Source organism: Cucurbitaria berberidis (genome assembly GCF_010015615.1).
Source record: "Cucurbitaria berberidis CBS 394.84 unplaced genomic scaffold K460scaffold_5, whole genome shotgun sequence".
Taxonomy (NCBI): domain Eukaryota; kingdom Fungi; phylum Ascomycota; class Dothideomycetes; order Pleosporales; family Cucurbitariaceae; genus Cucurbitaria; species Cucurbitaria berberidis.
In genome coordinates, this window is record NW_024468939.1 from 2394105 (window position 1) to 2417728 (window position 23624).

General features: G+C 51.4%; 9 protein-coding genes across 9 annotated transcripts; 4 read left to right on the forward strand and 5 right to left on the reverse strand.

Moving 5' to 3' along the window:
• Positions 1–40: 40 nt before the first annotated feature.
• Positions 41–1206, reverse strand: K460DRAFT_380140 (UPF0103-domain-containing protein; the record flags this gene model as incomplete). Its single annotated transcript, XM_040935235.1, has 4 exons — positions 41–566; positions 624–848; positions 904–972; positions 1025–1206. 4 exons carry the CDS (start codon positions 1204–1206, stop codon positions 41–43), a joined length of 1002 nt encoding a protein of 333 aa, XP_040784801.1.
• Positions 1207–1738: 532 nt separating this feature from the next.
• K460DRAFT_420168 (uncharacterized protein) lies at positions 1739–2879 on the forward strand. The gene is made up of 2 exons (XM_040938064.1): positions 1739–2107; positions 2163–2879. The coding sequence occupies exons 1-2, from the start codon at positions 1849–1851 to the stop codon at positions 2588–2590; spliced, it is 687 nt and encodes a 228-aa protein (XP_040784802.1). The 5' UTR covers positions 1739–1848; the 3' UTR covers positions 2591–2879.
• A 1387-nt stretch (positions 2880–4266) lies between these two features.
• On the forward strand, positions 4267–4998 carry K460DRAFT_380142 (uncharacterized protein; the record flags this gene model as incomplete). Its single annotated transcript, XM_040935236.1, has 1 exon — positions 4267–4998. The coding sequence occupies one exon, from the start codon at positions 4267–4269 to the stop codon at positions 4996–4998; it is 732 nt and encodes a 243-aa protein (XP_040784803.1).
• Positions 4999–5382: 384 nt separating this feature from the next.
• Positions 5383–6948, reverse strand: K460DRAFT_409659 (P-loop containing nucleoside triphosphate hydrolase protein; the record flags this gene model as incomplete). Its single annotated transcript, XM_040937276.1, has 1 exon — positions 5383–6948. One exon carries the CDS (start codon positions 6946–6948, stop codon positions 5383–5385), a length of 1566 nt encoding a protein of 521 aa, XP_040784804.1.
• Positions 6949–9369: 2421 nt separating this feature from the next.
• Positions 9370–10964, forward strand: K460DRAFT_181106 (glyoxylate pathway regulator). The gene is made up of 4 exons (XM_040927050.1): positions 9370–9747; positions 9796–10154; positions 10209–10610; positions 10670–10964. Exons 1-4 carry the CDS (start codon positions 9715–9717, stop codon positions 10773–10775), a joined length of 900 nt encoding a protein of 299 aa, XP_040784805.1. The 5' UTR covers positions 9370–9714; the 3' UTR covers positions 10776–10964.
• A 714-nt stretch (positions 10965–11678) lies between these two features.
• On the reverse strand, positions 11679–13832 carry K460DRAFT_370233 (acetyl-CoA synthetase-like protein). Its single transcript, XM_040934114.1, has 2 exons — positions 13315–13832; positions 11679–13250 (listed from the first exon to the last, which is right to left on the reverse strand). The coding sequence occupies exons 1-2, from the start codon at positions 13643–13645 to the stop codon at positions 11722–11724; spliced, it is 1860 nt and encodes a 619-aa protein (XP_040784806.1). The 5' UTR covers positions 13646–13832; the 3' UTR covers positions 11679–11721.
• A 165-nt stretch (positions 13833–13997) lies between these two features.
• K460DRAFT_370234 (bola-like protein) lies at positions 13998–14961 on the forward strand. The gene is made up of 4 exons (XM_040934115.1): positions 13998–14147; positions 14234–14329; positions 14376–14386; positions 14446–14961. The coding sequence occupies exons 1-4, from the start codon at positions 14103–14105 to the stop codon at positions 14621–14623; spliced, it is 330 nt and encodes a 109-aa protein (XP_040784807.1). The 5' UTR covers positions 13998–14102; the 3' UTR covers positions 14624–14961.
• K460DRAFT_398279 (uncharacterized protein) lies at positions 14902–15427 on the reverse strand (the record flags this gene model as incomplete). The annotated part of the gene is made up of 2 exons (XM_040936197.1): positions 15105–15427; positions 14902–15050 (listed from the first exon to the last, which is right to left on the reverse strand). The coding sequence occupies exons 1-2, from the start codon at positions 15289–15291 to the stop codon at positions 14902–14904; spliced, it is 336 nt and encodes a 111-aa protein (XP_040784808.1). The 5' UTR covers positions 15292–15427.
• Positions 15428–22929: 7502 nt separating this feature from the next.
• K460DRAFT_181136 (uncharacterized protein) lies at positions 22930–23593 on the reverse strand. The gene is made up of 2 exons (XM_040927051.1): positions 23088–23593; positions 22930–23031 (listed from the first exon to the last, which is right to left on the reverse strand). Exon 1 carries the CDS (start codon positions 23427–23429, stop codon positions 23097–23099), a length of 333 nt encoding a protein of 110 aa, XP_040784809.1. The 5' UTR covers positions 23430–23593; the 3' UTR covers positions 22930–23031; positions 23088–23096.
• Positions 23594–23624: the final 31 nt, after the last annotated feature.

Below are 23624 nucleotides of genomic sequence, written 5' to 3' on the forward strand. Positions count from 1 at the left end.
ATTCCTGTCGATGACAAATCGCTCGCACCTCCCGAAATCTTTATAGCACTGCAAAAGCACTGCAGTAGGAGACACTACTATCCTTGACATCCTTGACCAGACTACTTCTCTCGTACCGCACAAACTTGAACCTCCCCTTGTCTTCGCCCAACCCTTCCGCTTTTTCCACAGCGGCCATGAATAGCCCAATTGGATGTCTACCACACACTGTATTCCCAGTTTCCCTCAACTGCTCCAGAAACTGCCTGTGTGATCCACTCTCCACGGCATCCATGCTCTCCTGGTCTACAGCCGCGATGCTCTCGTGGATAGGATAGTCACGCGGTACGCGAGAACTCGAACGCAATTGTGTGGCAGCGGAGTTGTCGGCAGGCTGGTAGTACGTGTAGCGGAAGCGGGAGCCCCAGTGGCAGAAGTCGGAGGATATGACGAAGAGGTTGGAGGGGTCGGAGAGGTAGGGCGCGAGGAGGGTGCCGTAGCGGGTCTCCGCTGCAGCATCGGTGTTGCCGACCATTATGGGGACTAGAGGGACGGAGGTAGAGTTGCTTTGGAAGGAAGCATTGTTTCTGCGGCCATATTTTTAGAGGGAGCAAACACTGGGTGGAGTAGGGGGGGAAATATACAGTGAGAGCATCTTGTAAATGTAGGGGAGGTGCATTTCCAAGCTATGCTCGTCCTCGTCGACGCTCTTCGACATAGTTTCCAGACCCCACTGCTGCTTGATCTCCTGTACGAGCGCGGTGTCTACAGTAAGATCACCCAGTGGTGTGCCGTACTTGTTGCAGCCGGTCGTAGCGGCGCCGGTGAGATAGTAGTGATGCGACGGACCGAGAAGGAAGACGCGTTTACTATCTTTGCAGTCAGCTTAACGTCGGGAAGACATCCGCGTATTGTTCAACGTACGCATTCGCCCAGTCAGCGCTCTTGTAGGCCCATGCAGCAGCAGGTCCGGAGTACGAGTATCCAGCATGCCTGCGTGTCCATGAGCCTCATACGCTTCGCAAGTCTACGTCATGGCGCCTACGGTGCAATTATAGCTCGAGCGTGTGGCGACGGTATCCGAATCTGTCCCTGTTGCGACGAAGAGGAGGCGATAGGAGTCGTCGAGCTGGGCACTGCTCCGAGCCAGCCGTCAAGCTGCTGAGAGAGGAGTTGGCCATTGTCTGTGTACCACGAGCCGGCGTGGGTGGGTTTGCGGGTGACCATGATGTTGTCTGAAGTCGTATCGAATGAACGCAGAGCCGATAAGAGAGTTTTCGAGTGGTATCGCGGTGAAGTGTGGAGAGGGTGTCGTAGGTGAAGAGAGTCTTGCGGGGCAGCTTTGGTGGGGTTTGGGCTCAAGCACTCATGCATCACGTAACGCTACCTCTGCATGCTTTTGACTCTTCGATGCTGCTAAGGCGAAGAACTATTCGTGATCTACACCTATTTTCTTTGTGAAGCCGTGTAGAGGATGCCATTTGTTTCGGTGGAGTGCGATGTTATATGCACCATGAACTCGACATGACCATTAGTGTCCTCCAAGAAGTACCATGAGGACTCAAGATTGCATGTAGAATATATAAATGCTCTAATTTTCGACAAAAGATCAACTAGAAATTCAGCATTCTACATTTTGCTCGTCTCAGAAGTTGCGAGTGTTCGTTAAGTGATTTACCCCACAGCACGCGACCGCGTTTCGAGAGGGACGCGTCGCGCCAGCCACCGTTTGCATCGTCAGGACTATCCCATTTCATCCCGTCTCCCCATCTCTCCCCACACAATTTCATTGCACGCCTCCCGTACAACTCGTTGTATATACACTCTCAACATCTCTACCCCCAACTTTGATTTGTACGAGACATAATCATGGTCCTCAAGCGCAAGCGTTCCGTCGACGATTCGCCTCTCTCCATCTCCAGCTTCGGCGGCGTCTCAACACCGGAAGCGCAGTCGCCCTCGCCATTCCCCCACAGATTCGATGGCGCAGCGGACATGGATGTAGACATATCATCTCGAATTAATGCCTGGGACTTCTCGCGCGCCAGCCGAGTCAAAGGCAGCGACTGGGGCAACCGGACGCGTAAGCGGTGTCGCGACAACCGGCCAGACGAGCGCGCCATACACAGTATGAAGCGAACTCCAGTACTATGGAGATAGAACGGGTCGCTAACATGGCGTAGAGAACACATTGAACAAGCTCTTCGCTGCGCAACGGCAGCATCCAGACGCCTCTCCCATACCATCCGATTCGCTGCCTTCACAACAGCCCTCTCAGGCCGCTCCCAAACCACAGAAGTCTACGCTGCACTCGTTCTGGAAGCAACTGCCCGCACCACCCGTTCTGTCGCCTACGTTTGCAGTCCCAGCGCCTCAACACCCAGAAATATCACATGGACCACGCTGCGAGGACTGCGACACGCTGCTGCGAAGCGAGAACGATAGCATGGACGTGGACATTGACATGGATATGGGCGGCGCGGTCGAGAGCAGTCCTTTCGCCTGTGGGGACTGCGGGAAGAACGTTTGTGCTACTTGCGCAGTGGTATCAATGACGAGGCATTGCTTGCAATGTGCGACGAACGGGAGAAACTCAAGGCGGTGGTGGTAGGAGGTTGATACATTCATAACCAACTGTGTGAAACCCGGGTGTGCATTAGGTTCGATACTAGGAAGCCTTGTTATCATACATGCTGTTGCTCTTGTGAGCTGGGAGATTGTTTCAGCGGCGTTCACGGACATTGGATTTCTATGGAGCTACGATATCCCTATATTTGTTTTTGACTAGCGAGGCGTACTGGAGTTCACATATGGAGAGAGTTGCAGAATTCGAAGGGCTGGTACAGTGCTCCTCATTCTTCTCGATCAAATCGAAATAGATTATCTTCAATGTTGAACCGCAATTATCATCAAACCAACGCGATTCTCGCATCAGATCATTCAGAGTGTCGGTATTGGCACCTTCGTAATCCAATCTAGGGTTTAAAAAGATAGACTGCAACCCACTCATAACCTTTTCCCAGAGCCGACTTCCAAGGTCATCAAAAAATCAATGGTCAAAAAGCAACTGAAAGGTCGTGCCCGGGTTCTATGAACGATGTTAGACACAATCCAGTAGTTGAATTGTTCATTGCAGCTTACCGAACCGGGGTTATCAGAAATTTGGCTTCAGTCAAAATCTGAAGTGATAACCACTACCTGGTTCGAATCAGTGCCTGTTCTCACGATTTCTAATCGGGACAAGTGGGCTACATACACTACACAACCATGGATGCGCGGATGGTGCAATATACTTTGATTTGTAATTACAGCATACAAATACTTATCGTAGATCACTTGCTTTGACAGCTGCCCTGTACCAAGAATCGAGAGACGGGAATTCTCCAATGTGGTGGCGTGCAACCTTGTACTGTGTTTGAACTAATTTAGGTAGCCGATATGCAAGATCCAGCGGCCCACTACTATACGCGGCGAGGCGAGGGAAGCCTGGCGAGTATAGCTTGAGAAGCGGGACAATTCGGCAGCAATGAGAACGATCATGAAGTCAAAGCATTGCAAAGATGTAACGGGCCAAAAGCGTAGTAAGGGAAACATCCCTTCAAAAGATGATGGGCTCCCAGTAGGTTCTGAGGAGCGAGGGAACGGCCTAGAAGACTTTATCGCCCTAGGGCGAAACAAAAAAGAGCAAAAAGAATGATGCGTACGAGCGGGGAGGATCGAACTCCCGACCTTCTGCGCTTCACATTTTGTGGATGTAAAGCAGACATCATAACCACTAGTTTGATGTTAGGACAACATCTAATTATGTGAAGAAATGGGTAAACTAACCTAGACTACGCTCGCTTTGATGAGGAGATGATAAATTTTCAAATTACAGTACTCATTTAGTCCTCCTCCTTCCCCACTGGTGTTGATGTCGTTGAAAATTGGCCAAAGGGGTCATTGTGGGTCATCTAAGAAAAAATGCTGTGGGATTTGATCGGTAACAGCAAGAGCGGGGTAGTGGAGTCGGCCGAGAGTGGTGGCAAGGCTCGCTACAACACAGTTCAATGTACTGAACTATTCCTGGGCCATCAACTGTTGAATAAGGAGGAGTGCTAGAAATGTTGGAAGGATACCAGGCTCACCTCACATGTTGATCTTGAACTGAACATTTCGTGCCCCCTGAAGTGCCCCCATACTGCCATGCTGCACCGCCCCATGACATAGTACTCTTAACTCCGAACAAACCTCAGGCTCAACTCAGCCCGTCTCACCAACCAACTCAACACCACCCACTCGCCCAACATGTCGCACACGCTCTTCACAAAAGCACCCGCGCTGCGGACCGCGGCCCGACGCTCAATCCCCCGCGTTGCCCCTTCGTCCGCATACCACAGCTCCTCGGGTCGCAAGATGCCCTCGGGCACAGCACCCATCCGCAACTTACTCCGGCAAACCACACTGCGCGCAAGCGCCATCGCCGCCCAGCGCACCTCATACCCTGCGTCGCAGCAATTCTCGCAACAAACCTACATCCAGCAACAGCAGCGCCCGCGCTCGCCCTCCCCACCGCCCCCCTACCAAGCGCGCAACATCTCCGTGCTCGCGCCGCAGAACCAATGGACGCGCTTCACTACGCCGTACAACACACTCTCCTCAGTCCGCACATTCGTCTCGTCCCCCAAGATTCAATTCGCCTCGCATAGTTCCTCCACAACGGCCCTCAGTCCAGAAGCCCAGCAGAGCGTCGACGAGGCGATTGAGGAGATCCACGATTTGTACGGTACGGCCAAGGACGAGTTCGAAATTGCGTCCGAGGAGACGGAGAAGAATACTACGTATGCGGAAGATGATAGGGCGGCCGCGAGGGAGGAGCTGGATCGGTTGCTGGCGTATTATGCCGAAGTGACAAGTAGTAGTGCAGCGGGGGTGGAGAGAGTAGTTGCTGACGAGGTGAAGAGGAGGGTTGGGCACCGCGTGCGGGAATTGGAACATGCTGTTCTTGCCATGGAAGAGGCTGCTTTACATCATGATTAAGAGGGCGTTTTGGATGCGGGGTGGAGTGGAAGGAGAGACGAGTCGATCTTGTACGATATCCGTCATTTTTTTTGGGATCTCATGTCAGGGCCGCCTTTCATGGCCGAGCTCACATGGGACGTTAACAACATGTACCACGTTTGTATTTTAGTATGTGGTAAGCCTTGCCTTGTACAATATTCATTTGTTTGTTTCCAAAGAGAGCCTTTTGTCTTTTGTAATTGTTGCTTGTACGATGACAGACCGTCATGGCAATGTTTGGTTCAATTCAGCAGCAACGAGTGTTGTCATTTATTGGCTGAGCCATCATTATAAAACCAAGAACTCCACTTCATCAATAGGTACGGCGCAGGGCAAACGGCTTCATATACAGATGTCACCTTCCTACTTCTTCTCACTCCTACCGTGCAACACCGCATCAAGTTCGTCTCTAAACGTCGTCACACTACGCGAAGTATCCTTGACAGGGTTGCCAAACCAATCCAGCGCCTTCGGCACGCTCTTCTCCTCCATCTCGTCGCGCAGAATCTTGACCTGTTTCTGGATTTCGATCCACAACTCTAGTTTCTCAATGTCTGGCTCTCGGCCCTCATTATCCACCCTGACCACGAACGCGTCCTGGTTGATATGTGTCATGGGGTCCAGGGGTCCAGCCCATCGCTCCGACTCGCGCTCTGCATCGTTGATATCTTGCCCGCCTCGTGCGGCAATGGCCAGAAGCGAGGCTACAAAGGCTTCTTGCATGTATGCGAAGGAGAACTTGTCAGTGATCTCAGCAATCTTAGCGCAGAGTTTATCGGGGAAATCAAGATCGTTGTTCTCCTCGAGCTTGCCTTGCCAAAACTTGGCGTACTGGGCGCGCTCATCATAGCTGGGGTTCGGAAAGTAGTATTTCCGGTCAAATCGGCTCGGTCTCTTCGAAATACCAGGGTCTAGCCTGTCGAGATGGTTGGTAGAACCCACCATCAGGATGCCGTCGTTGGACCTGAGTCCATCAACTTCGTTGAGGAAGTACGACCGCACGCTGTCACTGACGATAGAATCCAGGTCCTCGAAGACGAGGTAGCAGGGTGCTTCCTGTCTGGCTTTGGCGAAAATCTGTTTGATCGCGAATTCTGGGCCAGCGAAGGAGGAAAGGGTGCGTACGTAAAGAGTTGGTACGGCGAGACGCGAGTCCCCGTCTACGCCGCGCTGGTAGAGGCTGTGCATCATGGCCTTGATACTAATAGTCTTACCATTACCTGGCGGACCATAGTATATGATGCCGCGTTTCCACGGTACCTTGAGCTTCTGGTACGTGTCTTGTCCGTCGAAAAAGTTCTCCACGTCGGCAATGAGTGACTTCTTCATTCCTTCATTGAGAATCACGCTATCCCAGCTGGCGTTCTGAACTGAGGCATACAGCTCAGCACTCTTCTGCCAATACCCGCCGTCAAACACCCAGACCTCGTTGTGCAGCTGCGCGCTCCATGTTGTAGCCTCCTTGATCAGCGCGTCCACCTTGTGCTCCATTTTAGTGAGGATGTAGTGATTCGTGACGGAAGGGTACGGTTGCGCGCCGTCGCGGCCGTCGGCAATGTACACGATGAACTCTTGGTCCTTCCACTTGTACAGGAACTTGCCAAAGACAAGGCGTTCGACCATGGCGCCAGGCCTGGTGTCAAGCCTCCGAGCTGGTGGGATATACGAGCGCCATTTTACGCCCAACCCGTAGACGGGGTCATTGACAGTGTCTTCGAGCGGTGTCACCTTTGCGAAGCCAGCAGAGGCATAGGCCAGGAGATTGAGCCCGCCTTGCTGGGGCGCGATGACGAGATCGAGGTTCGGATACTGGGTGCGAAGGGCCTCGACGAGCACAATGTCCGTATTGACACGCTTTGCCGTCGAGTGGTCAAAGTAGGCAAGGCCGGCCATGTCGTGAGAGTCGCCGTTGAAGTTGTGAGCTGCCATGCTGAAGCTGTGGCGGTATCGGACGAAACAGTGGTTGATTGCAACGTGTGCTGAAGGTGCTTAGGAAGCAAGAGAAGGACTATAGGGTAGTAAGTTATGAGGATTAGCCTGGAGTCTGAATTGTGGCCAGTGTTGATCGACCGAGTTGGTTGTCGTGTCTGCCTAAACACTGCCTCATGAAGGAGCTGTAACCTGGAAGCTTCACGCGTCCTGGGGGCGGAGCTGTCGCGAAGAGGCGGCCAGTTCCCCGCGGCTAGACGCCTCACTAAATCGACGATGCATTACGTAACCACCAGTGGTACCTCTACGAGCCCTCAACACCAGGGAAAAGCATCGTGAACTCCTTCAACTCCATGCTTCAGATTTCGTGGCGCGTGTGTAAAAGGAGCTCCCACGCCCGTCGACCCTGTCATCTCATTGCCGATGCCTGCAGAGCGACGGCAGCGCGCCAAGTTTACCAAGCCCGGAAGGATTGAACAAGCAAACGCCTCTTTTCGCCTTGACATCGTTTGTTGCAACGTTCTTCAGCTCATATCTCATGAGGACCGACGGCCAAGGAGTGTGTTGGGACCTCGGGAGGCCATACGGAGCGTTGAAGAGCAGCAAGACGTCTTGGAAGCTTGGTATCAGGCGCTTTTCAATCACTTCTGCTGTACCAAGTATCGCCTGATGGTCATGCGATTCGGCAGCCACCGGAAGCACTGTTCCGTCATCCCCTCAGCCCTGAGGTGGACGATAGCGACTTGACTCTACATACATCTCCGCAACTGCGGAACAGTCTTGCGCAGGGACTATGCGGAGTCCCCAGTTCTAGCTCTCCCGCCCGTCCACTTTCCTGGGGACCCAATGTCGCAATCTTTGAAGCATTCGCGAGTTAGGAGACTGCGTAGCCATTGCGGATGCACGTTGGTGCACCGCCTGGCTGGTGATGCAACACGAACTGGCATGGATCGTGTATGTGGCTCTCATTGTGTGGCACTATTAACCCAGGCTCCAGTTAACAGTGGCTCTGACTGAGGATCTCACTTGATATGCCTGGGCACTCTCTTGTCACTCCTGATATTGAGTCGACAAGGTTCCAGGAGAGCATCCCAGACAATGCCACCTCAATATATTGAAAGGGTGTGGTGCTATTAGCCTAATGAGCACGGAATCGTCGCAGATGGACGCACTCATCCAACGACATCAAAGCAACCGTATACATGGAAGCCAATGAGGGCAACGCTTCCAAAGAGGTGATGTCTATCCCTTCAAGAGTCGCAAAAAGATAGCAAGACTCGATGGGTATGAGGCCTGAACATATCGCCAGGCTCGAGGTGTTGACAAATCCTAATGTGCAGCTAGCCAGACATTTGGAATAGCTCCACTTCTTCACGCCAGCAGATCCACGGGGACGGAACGGCAGAGTGCAGTCGACACTTATGTGACAGATGTTCCCGCTGGCCCGAATCTTGCATGCAGCTCAGGTGGGTGGTGGGATTTTCACTTGCTCCACCCCGAAATCCCACGGCACGGAAGAAACCATTTTCTGTGGGGTTCTGCTACCCCTAAACCAAAGAAGACAAAGTATACGAAAAGTACAAGATCTGCAGCAACACGAAGTTGCTGGGTCTGGCTGGCGGTAGTGGCAGGACTTGACGATGATGTTATGTCATGCTTTGGGCCAGTGGCTGATGCCGAGGCTCTTGGACAAAGCTTGACCTTCCATTTCACGTTCTCTGCGCCAGCCCTGACCCATGTCATCATCATCCCGTCCCCTTTTTGGAGCGCACCCAAGCATTTATTGCTTCAAAGCATTCCCGGCAGGCCGCAGCGGTGGCTTATTTTGAACGGAGCAGCACGACAGCTGATGAACGTTGACGACGCCATCCCCCGTATCCGCGATATCCGGCATCCCAGCTCTAAACAGTATGTTGGAGACCTCTCACCTGGCAGCGCAAAACACACGCTGCTCATTCCCCTGTATACGCTCTACTTCTCGTGTCACTACCCCGATGCAATTTAAGCATGCATGCACTAAATCTGCCGGATGGCGCATTTGCGACCGGGACATGGCTTTGCGCAGACAACGCTACTACCAAATTTTCACGGGATCTACGAAGCGAGAGTTTGATGGCAATAACCACATCCGTGCCTTGGCCATTCAATGTTGAGGGGTGTCATAGATTCCAAGCGTTTTGATGATGCAAGGCTTGGGATCTGGACAACGCCCACATCGGCACATCGAAGCAAGCACTCCCATTTCCCCGCGTCCTCGTACGAAAGACAGCTGATCCTAACGAGAGAGAATACACTCCAGTCGGTTGCGCACCAGTCGCCTTGTTCTTTGTCGGCGTTCATCCGGCCTCGGTAAGCTTCTTTTGCGCACTGATCCCCAGTGCAAGTGGCTTTCTGAAGGACTGATTGACGTTCGTCCGATGACTTGATTGACCGACAGTGGGGCCCCATGCTCGTCTTTTACCCGGTCTGGAGGAGTGAATATGGGGATAAGATTTTAGTGGTCCGCTTTAGAAGTTGTTTGGATCTAATTGCATACCCTTAGTGTGTCGTGCTAGAGCCAGGATAGATCCACCGCTCATGGCACACGCCGTTTGGCCCATGACTCCCCTGCACGGCCAGGCCTGCAGATATATCAACCCCGATTCCCCAGAATTACCTTCTTTTCTTCCCCAGACCCCTCGTTCGACCGTCTCCATCGGACTCCAGTACCTAGTTGCTAGTTCCTGAGCACGCTAATTTTAATCATATTCGCATACAATTAGCACAATGGCTACCGCTATCGAACACACCGAGGCACCTGTACGTCCCCCTTTCATTCGTGTCATACAAGTCTAACCTTCATCGCAGCGCGGCCCAAGCTTCGAGAAGTCTACCAACGGTACCAATACTCTCGACCACGCTCACAATGGCAAAACAACCCGGCAAAGGGCGCCTTATGACTACGGCGGCAACCCTCTGGCACACGTTGCTACCAATGACCCAGAAATGCGCCTTACTGCCTTTGGTGGAGACTTCCAGCCCGGTCTCTACAGGGCTCCGAATCGCAAGTTCGCCAACCCAGCGCCCCTCGGCCTGTCTGCCTTCGCTCTGACGACGTTCGTTTTGTCTTTGATTAATGTCAACACACGTGGCATTGGCCATCCAAACATCGTTGTCGCTCTGGCTTACGGCTATGGCGGTCTGGTCCAGCTTCTCGCTGGCATGTGGTATGTTTACAACGCGTCACTCACACGGTTAACAACCGTCTAACATTAAACTAGGGAAATGGCTATCGGTAACACCTTTGGTGCTACAGCTCTATCATCCTATGGCGGTTTCTGGCTCTCGTTCGCCATTATTCTGACACCTGGCGGTTTCTCTATCGAGTCCGATCTTATCAAATTCGGCGAAGCCACGTTCCTGAACTCATTCGGCCTGTACTTGATGGGCTGGTTCATCTTTACCTTTATCCTGTTGATCTGCACTCTGCGCTCGACTGTGGCTTTCTTCTTCCTCTTCTTCACGCTCGACCTAGCTTTCCTTCTGCTAGGAATTGGTTACCTTCAACACGACGGTAAGCATCCGCAAGGGGACTGCATCAAGGCTGGTGGTGCATTTGGCCTGATGGCAGCATTTGCGGCGTGGTACAATGCGCTTGCAGGTATTGCAGACAGCTCGAACAGGTCAGTTTTCCATTTTACTATTCATCGTCTAATTGAGCGTATGCTGACTTTGCTTGCAGCTTTTTCATCATTCCCGTTGCTCACTTCCCCTGGAGCGATAAGGGCCGTGAGCACCGCGACAAGGTCGACAACTCGACTGCCCGCGACGCTGCTCACACGGCATAAGAGAGCCAACTATGCGCTTTCATCGAATCATTTACGCTGTCATTGTTCCCATGTGCTTGCGATTGTTGATCGGCACATGAAGTGCCGGCACCAAGATTGATGGGCACATACGATATGCATCCATCAGGCGATTGTTTATAATACCAACGAAGACCTCATTGTACGCTATTTAATACGACATTTCTATCTCAAATCATCGAAGTGCAGTCCATGACTTCAGATATGAAAGAGCTATTTTATGCAGTGTTGAATCGTTTGCTCTCGACATAATTCATTCTACAGCGCGGAATGCTTACTTGCTTCCCCGCACGCGCTCATCAGCCTTATAGTAAGATCAGCATATAATGTACCTACTTCTCAAGTCACGCCACGCCACAGTCAAATAAGTCACGCGAATCACATAGCACCGCTGGGGCTTCCCCGCTTCCCCGCCCCTCATCCGACGATGCAACCGCTAGTCCGCCACAGTAATGTTCGTTCGACCGACATTTCAGGTCCTAATGTAGTCCGCGGCCGTTAGCTATTCAGTCGTCATCCGGTGTTCATTCCCGGGCGAGGGTGGGATTAAGCCATTCCTAAGCCATTCCCAAGACTTCTTGGCCTTGGGTCTTGGATGCCGCGGCTTGGGATGGAGTCATTTGACTTTATTCATGTTGCGGGGCTCGCTAGACAGAAACATGTGCATATCATCCCTTTTTGGCGTGATGGGCGCCTCATTTATCTTTTTCGACTCAGTGGTGACCCGCAAGTTCCTCGACAATTCTAGTCGCGGAATCCTGCCTTGCTCGCACGATGATCACGTCTCTATTACCCAAGTCCGTCCACTCTTCTCAGCGTGAAGTTAGAGTGCATATCTCTACTATAAAAGTTGCTGAATTCAAAATTCTTCGTATGGTTTGACAATGAAGTCTTCTACATCCCATCTACCATATCTCCTCAATAATATTTATACACTTCCATCCGGCACCTGAATGGCGCCATTTTCTTTCGACCCTTCGAGCAATTCCCCCCAGATCTGCTTGACCAACTGCTTCTTGTTAATCTTTCCCATGGCATTCCTCGGTATCGTCTCCACAACCTTCATCTCCTGAGGGATCTTGTAGTTGGCAAGAATCTCCTTCAACGCCCTCCTCATATCGAGCGCGCTCCACGCCTTCCCTCCCCTTCCAGCCGACTTTCCCAGATCCGAAAGCACAACGACGGCAGCGACTTTTTGGCCCCAGGCTTCAGAAGGTAGCCCAACGACAGCTACCTCGGACACTTGGGGGAGGGATAGCATTTCGCGCTCGATTTCGAGGGCAGAAACCTTCTCGCCGCCGGTTTTGATGATGTCTGCGGATTTACGGCCGTGGATGAAGTAGAGTGGTCCTTTGGCCCATTCCTGATCGCTCTTGCCGGCGCCTTCAAAGTTTCTTCGCACAGCTACGTCGCCAGTCTTGAACCATTTGCCTTGTCCATCCGCGTCTTCTACAAACTCTTTCGCAGTAGCCTCAGGGTTCTTCCAGTATTCTCGGAAGATAGTCGGTCCACGGAGTTGGATCTCGCCCTGGCGTTCGCGGCCTGTTGCAGAATCGATTTCATGTCCCACCTCGATGATCTCGCCCGTGTCTAAATCTACGAGGCGCGCTTGAACAGAAGGCAGCGGCCAGCCCACCGAGCCATCCACGCGATCGGAGAAGTTTAAGCCACAAGACAAAGCCATACCAACCTCAGTCATGCCGTATCGCTCAAGCAAGACGTTGCCAGCACTGAGTTCTGTCCACGCCGACTTAACGGGTGTGGGGAGGGCGGCAGAACCGGAGATGTTCAGACGCATATTCTGAGGGTGGAGGGCAGTCTTCGTCGCGGCTTGAAGCTCAGGTGATAGGCTAGGATGGGCAGATAGTAGGCGCGTGTATATTGTTGGGACAACAGTGAGGAAGGTGATTGGTTTCTTGGTCGGGTCAGGATTCGGCAAGAAAGGAGCAGCTAAGCGCTCCCAGAGTGCTGTTGCGTTGAATGGGAACTGAAACTCGATTGTGCTGCCGACAAATAGAGGCGTCAGAAGCGCGTTTACGGTTCCATGGATGTGGTGGAGCGGTAGTACGTGCAGCAGTACATCCTGGCTGCTGTAGTTCCAAGCCTCCAAAAGCGATCGCGACTGTGCCGTTAGCACGTCTTGTGGCAGCAGAACGCCCTTGGGCCGGTTTGTAGTCCCCGATGTGTATAGCATCATACCGCCTTTGTCACTCGTAGGCTCTTCTAATGTCACGTAGTCGTCCTTCTTGCCCATCATGATCTTCTCCTGCTTGTAGTTGATCGGCTTAGTCTCCATGCCCTCTTTCAACACGTCATCTGCTTGACTCTGGAACTTCTCAGACGACAGCAGCATCAACGACTCGCTCTGGTCGATGATATATCTCAGCTCGTGGGCAGGGAATGTCGGCGATAGCGGTACCGCGATGGCATGCGCAGCGAGAATCGAGAGCAGTGTCACTATGTATGGGTCAGTTGGTGCCTTTTCAAGGTGGATAGAGAGGGGCTCCAGTCGAATGCGCACCTACATAGTCGTAGCCATTTTCCACCAAGAAAGATATTCTCTGTCCTTCTGCGCTCTGTCCGTTCGTATTCCGCTGCAACTTGTCCTTCGCAGCCGCGACATCGTTCACCAGCTCCCCATAAGTGAAGGTCCGGCCCGAGAGCGAGTGCACGACAGCCGTACTATGCGCATCATGCTTCTTAATCGCTTCGAAGATGGGTAGGCGGGGTAACGTGGATGCCATCCTGGCCGCGTGGGAGGCAGCGCTGGCGGGAGGGACGTATAGAGGATAGGCGCAAAGGGATATCTTGTGTCGTGTGAGGGTGCGAGAAAAAAGATTGCGCGCCCACATGGCGGAGGAAGAGGGCCAGGATCAGCGCAATGGAAACAGGATGCAGATGCAGGCGTGCCGATGGCGTACGGCAATTCAGTGGGGGAATGCTGGGGTATTGCCGGAATCGCTAGCTCACAACAAATAGAACCATGATTCAAAAAGCTTGTATAAGCTCAAGGACGTGTAGAAGGATCAGAATGTAACAAAGCAACCATGTTTGAGACGGATTGCGACTTCAATTGCCGTCTGGGTGAGTTCCAAAGCCTCGAAATCATGACGCGCTTCGTCATGAAGCTTCCTGATCCGGCCTTGGCACCTGCCTCGGCTTGCATTTCTATTCCCGAACCCTCCTAAATTCTCAACACCGCGCTGGGCATCTTTTATTGGTTCCTCACCATCGCCCACTAACCGACGAACCCATCGATAAATGTTCTTGAGAAGAGTAGCTGTCGCCGGGAAGCGGTCAATGTCAGCCATGTCGCAATCCATGACTCCGATGGAAGATGCTCTGCGGGCAAAGGGAAGCTTATCTCACCTCGGATGACCCAAACACCAGCGTCTAGATGGACTAGTACATCTCACATATGAGAACTAACTATAAAGCAGATCACAGACGCGCTGAAGCCAACTGCACTTGAGGTCTTCAACGATTCACATAAACACGCACATCACAAAGCCATGCAAGGATCAACAAGCAGAGAGGTACATATAAGCAAGGCACCAAAAGAAATTCGCTGACGTATCGTAGACTCACTTCCGGTACGACCGCACGAACTATGACTGTGCTTCTTCATGGTACAGATTACTAACGATCATAGTGTCTTCATCACATCTTCAGCCTTCCAAGGCAAGATGCAGGTTGCGCGCCACCGCATGGTCAATTCGCTCATGAAAGACGAGATGGCTCAAGAAGGTGGAATCCACGCCCTTCAGCTCACGACGCGGACTCCAGAAGAGGAGGAGAGTAGACGGCAGAAAGAGGCAGCGCAGGCATGAGACCTGACAATGGATGACTTCAGATACCCAAAGACACTTGGAGCAGACTTGTACAACATTGATTTCACTTGCATTAAGTGAGAACTAAAAGAAAGGGCTGCATCCCTTGAGACTAACGAGTGACGGGGGTTTAGCTAAGTAAATCATTCCCATATCGGCCAGTCACCGCTTCTTACATCGCAATTTTCGTCACTTTCCCAGCCCTGTTTAACCAGTCCAAGAAACCTATCAAATCAGTCAATAACGACTTTCCTACTGTCACACGCGAAACGTACCTTTCAGCTATCCCGTCCATCACACGGCCCTTCCGTCTTCACACAGCTCGTCCTTCTACCCAAGTCATCGCAACCACCAGCCTTATTGCACCAGTAAACATTGTCATGCTTCCACCCAGAGATGACGGCGGCACAGTAGCCACAGTACAAGCCTGGCCGTGGATTAACTCTGATGAGTTCTCTCGGCTTTGATCAATGGTACATACCTGCGTTCTTCACTTTGGTGCACTTGCATGCTCGTTTGGCGAGATTGGCTACCTCTGGCTCAGCTTCGGGGTTGGCGGAAGCGTCGCGGACGGCGTGCTCGACTGAGCGGTCGTCGATGGGCTCTGGGACGGCGAAAGCACTGCCGGCGAGGAGAAGAGTCGCGAGGAGGGTTTTGATGGGAAGCATTATGGGCAAGTAGGCTGACTGATTGACTCAAATTTATGAAGATGTTCGTATTGGCTGGTCTTGAATCCAGTTGAATTGCGATGAAGACGGGTATAATGGCGCCATCGTAGCTGTTTATATATTCGCACTCCCTCGCTGATCGTCAGTCCTCTATCCTAATACCCTCCTCCTCCTCGCCGACAACAATCTTAGTTCTCTCCTGCAGTCTACCCAGTATAGCAGTTCACAAGACAGTTTAGATTAATACGAGGCCGTACAAGGACACGACGTACTACACGAGCCCAAACACAAGGCTCATCGCATAGAAATTAATCACGTGTGCGTGTTCCCCGCATGTCAATGAGTACCTAGACTAACCACTTCGATACACAAAACTATATATATCACGCCGTTCCGTCGCAAATTTCGCATTACTCACGATATCGGGACCTCGACGTTGTACAAGTTACGTTTTAATCCTGAAAGCGAGGCTACCGAGTCTGAGGAAGAGGGCTTGAAGTGTGGTAATTGGTAGTCTTGCGAATGCGAAAAATGCGGGTGTATAGTGCGGCTGGAATGGAGAACGCTTGGTTGGGAACGCCCCGCATTGCGGTTGCACGCCGGTGAAGAAAGCGCTGTAACACGGCGTGGAACGTTACTTTGACTGAGATATATTGACAGAAAAGGTATGCATTGCGAAATATCTCATCTCGGTCTAGGTTCGGAAGGGATGGTGCAGAAATGGTGCAGGTATCTATTTTACTGAAAGATGATCTATACACTCGCGTATCAGACCTAGCATTTGGACCCTATTGGCATGCAGTATTTGGTAGCTTGTTCAATCTTGCGTACCTGATATTTTCCTAAATCTTACAACCTGACGTCTCTTCTCAAGTATTACTATGCATCTTAGAGAGCTAGACACCTACTTTCTCCCCTTTTGCTTCGTTCGACTCATCAGTCGCAGCACCCATCTATCATAGCTGTCGGAGCGTAGAACTCAAGTAGAATACCCACCCATTAGTAGAGTTATGTTGTTTTCTAGAACAAGGCGTATATCAGGTCTAAGAAAGGTCAGTGGACGTACATAAGAGCTTATGATTGCGATATACTCTGATTCTAACGAGCTAAACAGTTGTAACTGTTGTGTTTTTACTGTGGTAAAAAACGTCATCGTACTCTTCATCAGTCGATTCCATTAAACCAACGAGTCTGAATGTGTCAGGTCGTTCTGTGCAACATTTCAAAACCAAAGCATGGTGTAGCTTTACCCCTCGCTATTCTCCTTATTCCCACCATCTACCCTATCATCTCTATCTTCATTGTCTTTCTGCATTGTCTCTCTGATTCTCTCTGTCTTCCTCGCCGCTCTTTCTTTCGCTGGTCATATCTCCCTCGTCATCCTACTCATCTGGTAACCGTTCACCAGTAAGAGTCGTATCTGATTCAACCCGCGTGGCGGATATTTCAAGAGCATTATCTTCTTGGATATGTTGAATTGGGGTTGGTTTGCTCAACGAAGGATCCACATTGAACGAAGCAATTTCTTCCAAGATTTCATTGTGGCATCTTGCGATGTTGAGCCAACGGCTGTGCAAGTAGCCTACGGCTGGAAAGGATGCCCACACTCTTGCCAACGACCCAATCATAATGATGTATCCTGATTTTACTCCGCCAGTAGATATATTGTGGGTAGAGTACAATGTGAGTGAATGATCTTGGCATTATAGAGGGATTAATGTTTAGTAGGGTGCCAGATAGGCCCGTCAATTGAAGCCCAGCTCCAAGAAGGTGCACGATTATATCCATCTAGCGCATTCTCTTCTCCAAGAAGTGCTTGTTGTCACACGAGCCCCGTTTCAAGGTCGATTTTCCATAGCCCAGCCATATACTCATCGTCGAGTTTCGATTGAAATGTCCTCGCAACCGCGGAACCAGTAAGATTCATCCTCGAATATGTTTCCACGACCCCATTATACCATTTCTGATGGAAAGAGAATAAGTCTAATTGATCGAGCATAGTATGCACGTTAAACCGATGGCTCCTTTCGGCAAGATAGTATCCAGTTCCGCACTCACAATGTCATGTTGTTTCACATCCCCAATGCAGTTCGCAGTTATAGAAGGAGATCGAGGAATCGACGAGCAAGTAATCTTTCCTACAATGCCCATCCACGCTTTGACAGTGGTTCAACCCAGAAGTGGTGGTTATAAGGATGAATAGGACAAGCGAGATAAATAGGAGATGTCTTCTTGTCGTTGGCCATGCATGGGGAAAGACGCGTCGAAAGAGATATCGTCTAGGCCACGAGAATCATGGCGCAGAGCTAAAAAGCCCGGCCCATCACTAAGGGATGAAGTAGCCGCAATAACAAGCGTGGAATTGTAGTAGACACCACTCATACTGACCGATTCAAATCCCGGTCTTCTTTACTGCCCTGCAAGATACTTCCTTCAGCCGGTCAGTAACGATAGCTGCTTGAACTAGGAGTTTTATCTCCTCTGAATACGCCACCTATAAGCGTTAGTGATGAGATTTATTCACTCGATTGGCCTGATATATGACTCTAGATGTTTAGTTGCATAGATGACCGTCGCGTGGCCAATGGTGGGTACAGGTAGAAAACCGGAAAGAGCAATGGTACAGTCCCCTACAACTACCACATCAACTTCCCTGTGACCATGATAATTTCAATCACAACCGAACAGGATGTGCTGATGTTTACGTTAATGCTACAGATCTAGAATTATGCAATTTTTCTCTTTACTTGTGTGGGGTCCGTAATTAGGGTCTGCAGAATGCACTCCCTTAAATGAGGCCGCCATTTTTGCTACACCTCTTTCAAAGCGAGGGACAAATTACAAATCAGATTGGCACTGGACACTAGACTCTAAAATCAATGGCTAATGTTGACCAGTGATACGAAAAGTGCAAGGAGCTAAGTAGACTAGAGTGAGAAGACATGAAGGGTAGTGAGGGAACAGCGGAGTGAGGAAAAATGCTATGGACGAGCGGGAGGGCCCACTTCTTTTTGGTCACATTGCGCAGGTTAGCATTTTGGTGCTAAGGAGCTTCTCCTATCATGGGGCAAGGTCAAGTACCGGCAGTTATGCCCGTAGCCTGCAATGAAAGCCGTTAGAAAGGAGTCCCCTTTGACGGTTCCTCTGGGATATTCCATCGTCACGCCATAACCGGACGAGAGTGGATACGTATGTGATCAAAGCCAAAGAAGATCTCTCGATATCACAGCTTGAACAGGTCTGTGCGAGAGGTCAAGTGTACCACACAGTGCTTAGCTTTAGAATTATGCATGCTGGAGAGACTAACCATTGGAAGGCAGAGTTTCCCATGTCGCCATGAGTGAAACACAACCCCTCTTGCCCTGATTCAAGGTGATGCGCTAACAAAAAGACGTGAGCACAGTCTCGTGACTCTTCGATATAATGCAGAGCCCAACTGGTGTTTCGACAATTTAGCGCACTGATCTAGCCCCATATAACGATTGCGTCAAAAAACGGGCCTGAACGAGTCAATCCACTATCCACATCTAGAACTTGCGGTCAACCCGCAGGCATCACCCATAAGGCTGATCGACACCTCCCCTCCTCCAACAAGCTTAGCAGAGAGTGAACCCCCTTGGAAGACATATTCGTCAATGTCGATCCCTCGATGCTGCCCAGCAGCTAGCTGTGACAGTCAGGAGAATCCTGACAGCCCATCACGCTACTAAGTCGCCGATAGCGCCGAAAGGAAGGGTTACCCGCCCGCTCGGCTCGGGTGAGATTGAACGTCCAAACTAGTAAAGATGTTTTCTGCTCATTCGCAAGTTTGGACCTAAAGGAGCTGGTGGCCTGCCCTAAAGTAGGCTTGCGGATATCTCCGCGATGGTGATCGGCGTACTAGCCTGATGTCTCGGAAATTTGTCTCCGCGGCGAGGGGATCATCACAGGCCCACAGATGGAAATAATGGGTCTTTAAAACAGGGTTGGCTTTTAGAAAGTGGGTATTGATGCCAAGGAGATCGATGCGTTTGTAGGTCCCGTGAGCCTTTTGGCGGTTAGAGATATTGACGTGAGCGACTAACGTACTGGCTGCTTCAAGTGCTGTCCGGGCGTATCTCGTCGAGAGATTGTTGATCAGATAGGTTGGGGGTATGATGAATAACGACGTGCATCTGCTTCCATGTGCGGAAAAGGTATTTGTCAAGCCGTGGTATATATATGTGATGATATCGTGTTCTCTTAAGGATCTGACTCGGAGCTGAAACCTGTGACTACAGTTGGGTAGTCAAGCTGCGCATTATTCCAATGCAAAATCAAGAAGCGGATTTGACAGCCCGAAGCACCAGCCTTGTCTTCAGTTTTATCCCTGTTGCAAGAATTGATTATTCGTAATAGTCCCGCGTAGAAACTGCTCATAAGTGTATGTATTGGCATAAACCAAGCCCGCTGGTCAAGTGATTGATACAAGGCTTGTTTGCGAATGTGAACATTCTTTCTTGGTTAACCGGAGTATTACGGAGTATTGACCGTGTGCTCCCTTCTACATGGCGTTAGCTCCATGCAGCACATTAATCGTCGAAGGTGCATCATGATGAGCCCAGTTGACAGCTTGTAGGATCTGTGGTGAGCGGAAGAGAGTGCGTCGTAGCCGTAGTATAGCTAACATTCATATAATAAGCCGCATAAGACATGCATGACCGATCTCGGAGCCGATTTGCAGGTGACATTGAGTTACAACGTCGTTGATGACACGCATCAAAGAGCCTATATCGTGTGGCAATATGTGTTCCTCATCTTGACATCGTGTCCTCTTCCAGCGACCATCTGACGAATAACAAGTCTAGCGACATTGTTGCAACCAGGCTAAAGTCATGTCGCTGCATGATCGATGCATATAGGAGAGGCGGATGAGTATACACTATATTCGGTCCATCTGGAGCCTGGTAAAACTGCATATGTTCTGCAGTACAGGGGTGGACACGTCATCTACCGATCCGAGATATAGCGTCCCTTTGATACCGTTTCGTTCAAGTACAATAAGGTCGATTTGAGCCTCGCGGACACGGTTGGAAAAATTCTGGCCCCTCCGTGCTGCGGTGAGCATAGCACAACCCCATTTGATTGTGCTATGGTCTAGCATTAATGGTCACGAGTGCGCTACTAATTGAAGCATACTGCGGGATGTATCTCGAGCTTCTCCTATGAAAAAGGGTAGACGGTGCCAGCGCCGGTAGCAGATGTGAAGCACAGTCATAGTGCTAGGCTCGTACTATGAGTATCCAGGGGCTGTGGAGTAGGTTGTACTAATGCACAAATCATCAGTTTGTGCACGAGTATGTGCATTTTGAGCGTCGAACATGGGGCCGTCAACTGGCTAAGGAGTTGAAGGGTGACAGATGGCGAACAGACTGTTCAGGGACCTCTGTGATTTACCTACTGCGGGAGGGTTGCTCACAGGGACCCGTTACTCTCCACATATGATCGCCGTTGAAGAGGTGAGGGAAGTTTCTACGTTCACTCTCGAACATCTGTTCCAAGCCACATAAGGAGATAAGGTTCCTGACGTTGTTTGTCATCCGTGTGCTATTGTGGCTGGCGAGCCGAACCCCAGCCAGGCATTCCTCGCCCGCGGGTAAATCCTATGGTTTTATCTCGCAGAATACGAGGTGGGCCGTTTCACTGGGCTCACAATTTTGTCAGTTAGCCAATCATGAATTGTAGATACGGTGTAATTACCCATGTGAACGCTCTCTTGGGCTGTGGTGCATCCTAATTGACGATGCGTCGGTTGTATGTATGCGAGAATACTGCCAGTGTACAAGGGGAGTCTCATGCAGCTTTTGGGGGTTTCTCCGCGGGAGGAGGATCTTGGAGATAGCGTAGCTACCCCGTCAGTGACCAGGCGACGGCTCGGTAGGTATCGCAAAGTCGCAGTGGTAGAAGCATTGTCCTGATGGAGAATGTTGAGGACGCGCCCTCGTTCCTTCCTACTCTTGTTTTGGGAAACTACGCGTCGCCTGTTTCGCTTCACCAACAACATTCTACCATCAACACTACCATCAACAGTCTACTAGCTCCACACGCTGCAAAACTCGCTCCCGACAATAGTGCCTCCACTTCGTCTCTTCCCTCCTTGACCGAACTACAGGCTGAACATAAAGGCCCGGCTAAGTGCCGATGTATCGGCGACCTGGTTCCGACCGACCCTGTCATGAACACCAGGGGAACATACTATGTCACCATCAGCACGTGCACAGTGAGCTTACCCTGGCCTTGACAATGTCGACATGCGCACAGGGCCATGGAGACGAGGCGACGATCACTGGCCTATGCCCGCTGTAAGATTACATTGGTTTCACACGACGTCGCGCGCTCGCGACACCAGAGCGACAAGCAATGATCGAAGGCGACAAGACAACGAGACAACGAGACGACAAGACACATCTGTTTCGTGCTACGAGTCAAGGAGCTTGCTATTTCGAGACGACCAGGAGACCCGCCCCACTGGAACAGGAACGAACGCTTCTGGCGGCTGTAGGTCCGCGTCATTAGTCCGACTTACATGACGTGCCTCGCAATCAGAGGCGAATCTCTGCTCAATTTGGTCTTGGCTGCGCAACCGACAGCCTGGAGCCGGAAGCTGGTCGTGGAGTACGGCTAGCCTGCGGCACTGCGCTCACCATGGCACTGGATGCATGCTATGACACTTTGGGTACGCCCCTGGCTAAGGCGTACTCACGAGGGTGCTTTTACTCCCTCTACAACCAGGGTCATGCCTCATTCTGCCCAAGGCGGTTTGGAGAGTCAGCGCGGAGAGTCGACAACCCGGCTATGGCTATGGCGCAAAAGTAACACACTATATACCCTAGGTCGAGACGAACGCTGAGCCAGGCTACGTGTCGCTCGCGGTCCTACCCGTCGCGGGGATACCACCTGCAGGTACACACAAAAGCTGGTCTTGAAAAGCCCGCCTCACGACACTTCCTCACAAGCCTCTAGCAACGAGACAACGTGCACCGAGATGAGGGGAGGCGGCGCGCATCTAGCATCTCATGGAGCGTGCCGCTACCGCCCTGTTAGCTGTGATACGACATTAACTGGGGGGAGGGAAGGGATCGCAAAAAGCATCCTTTGGCCAAGGTGATTGACGCAGCCAAGGGCGTAACGTGGTCTTGCGCCAATCCAGATCAACCCAACCGCTGGACACATGACGGAGCATGAATGCGGCAGGGGCTTCGCATTGAAGCCCAATCCACTACCTGGTGCAGTGAAGATTTTTTTAGTTCTTCTGCAATTTGTGCATACGACTATACGCATGCATCTAGAAGGGGTGCAGAAAGAGTGGTCTGTACTACCATAGTATGCATATCGAGCAAAAGGAACTGCAGATAATCTGAACGACCAGGAGCTGCCAAGCCGACAAGGGGATGGTCCATCGCCTGCAGCCTTCCACAGTAGCTTGCAACTGAACCACCCCCACGGTCGCCTGGATCCTGGAGAAGTGGCCCAGTGGCACCCCTGGATCATGGAGGGGCATGGTGTCATCGACTTCGCCGAGCAGTGAAATACAACCGTCGCTCAAATGTTGAAACCTTGTGTAGTTTAGTATGCACTCTCTTCATCGCGAGCCCCCACACGGCTAGCACGTTCTCGTACAGTAAGCAGGCCCTACTCTGCTGTGACAGCTCTTATGTGGCTGCATGGCGTGTATACGATAATTGCTTCTTCCCACTGCAGTGAGGCGCGACGTTGCCACTGCTGAATGCCGTGGACGTTAGCGATGTTCGACACGGCTGACGTCTACTTGGACCCACGTTGTCTGATCAACAATAAGAAGCAAAGAAAAGCTGTCGAGACCCCAACGCTTCTACATGGACCGCTACGGCTAGCTTGAGATGATGCAGATCTACTAGACAGTTGAGTTTGGGCTGACAACACCCTGGCTGGGCATGCCGTCGCCCCAAGGCGCCCGTGTTTGAAGAGGCTGCGGCACAGAGCCATGATTTGGGGGTTTGGAGTCCGCGAGCTGCTGCCAATGAGGCGCTCAACAAGGAGATGAGAGCAGCACATGTTCTCTCATTTCTCACCGAGCGGCAAGCGTAGTGATGGGATGGGATGTGCTGAGGGGCACATGATGAGACACGGTCGTGCGGCATCACACACACTGCCCCCGCCGGCTACATGACGGACAGCGGTCGAGGACAAGTGCACGACCAGCCACGGCCCACGGCGCGCACTTGGTAGGCAGCTAGGGCCGGCAAGCTGCAATCAGGATGACAGAACGTCTCCCGGACTCCCTCCCGCGGGCCAGGACCAGGGCTAAGGCCGGGGCGTGCAGGCTGCTACGGCCA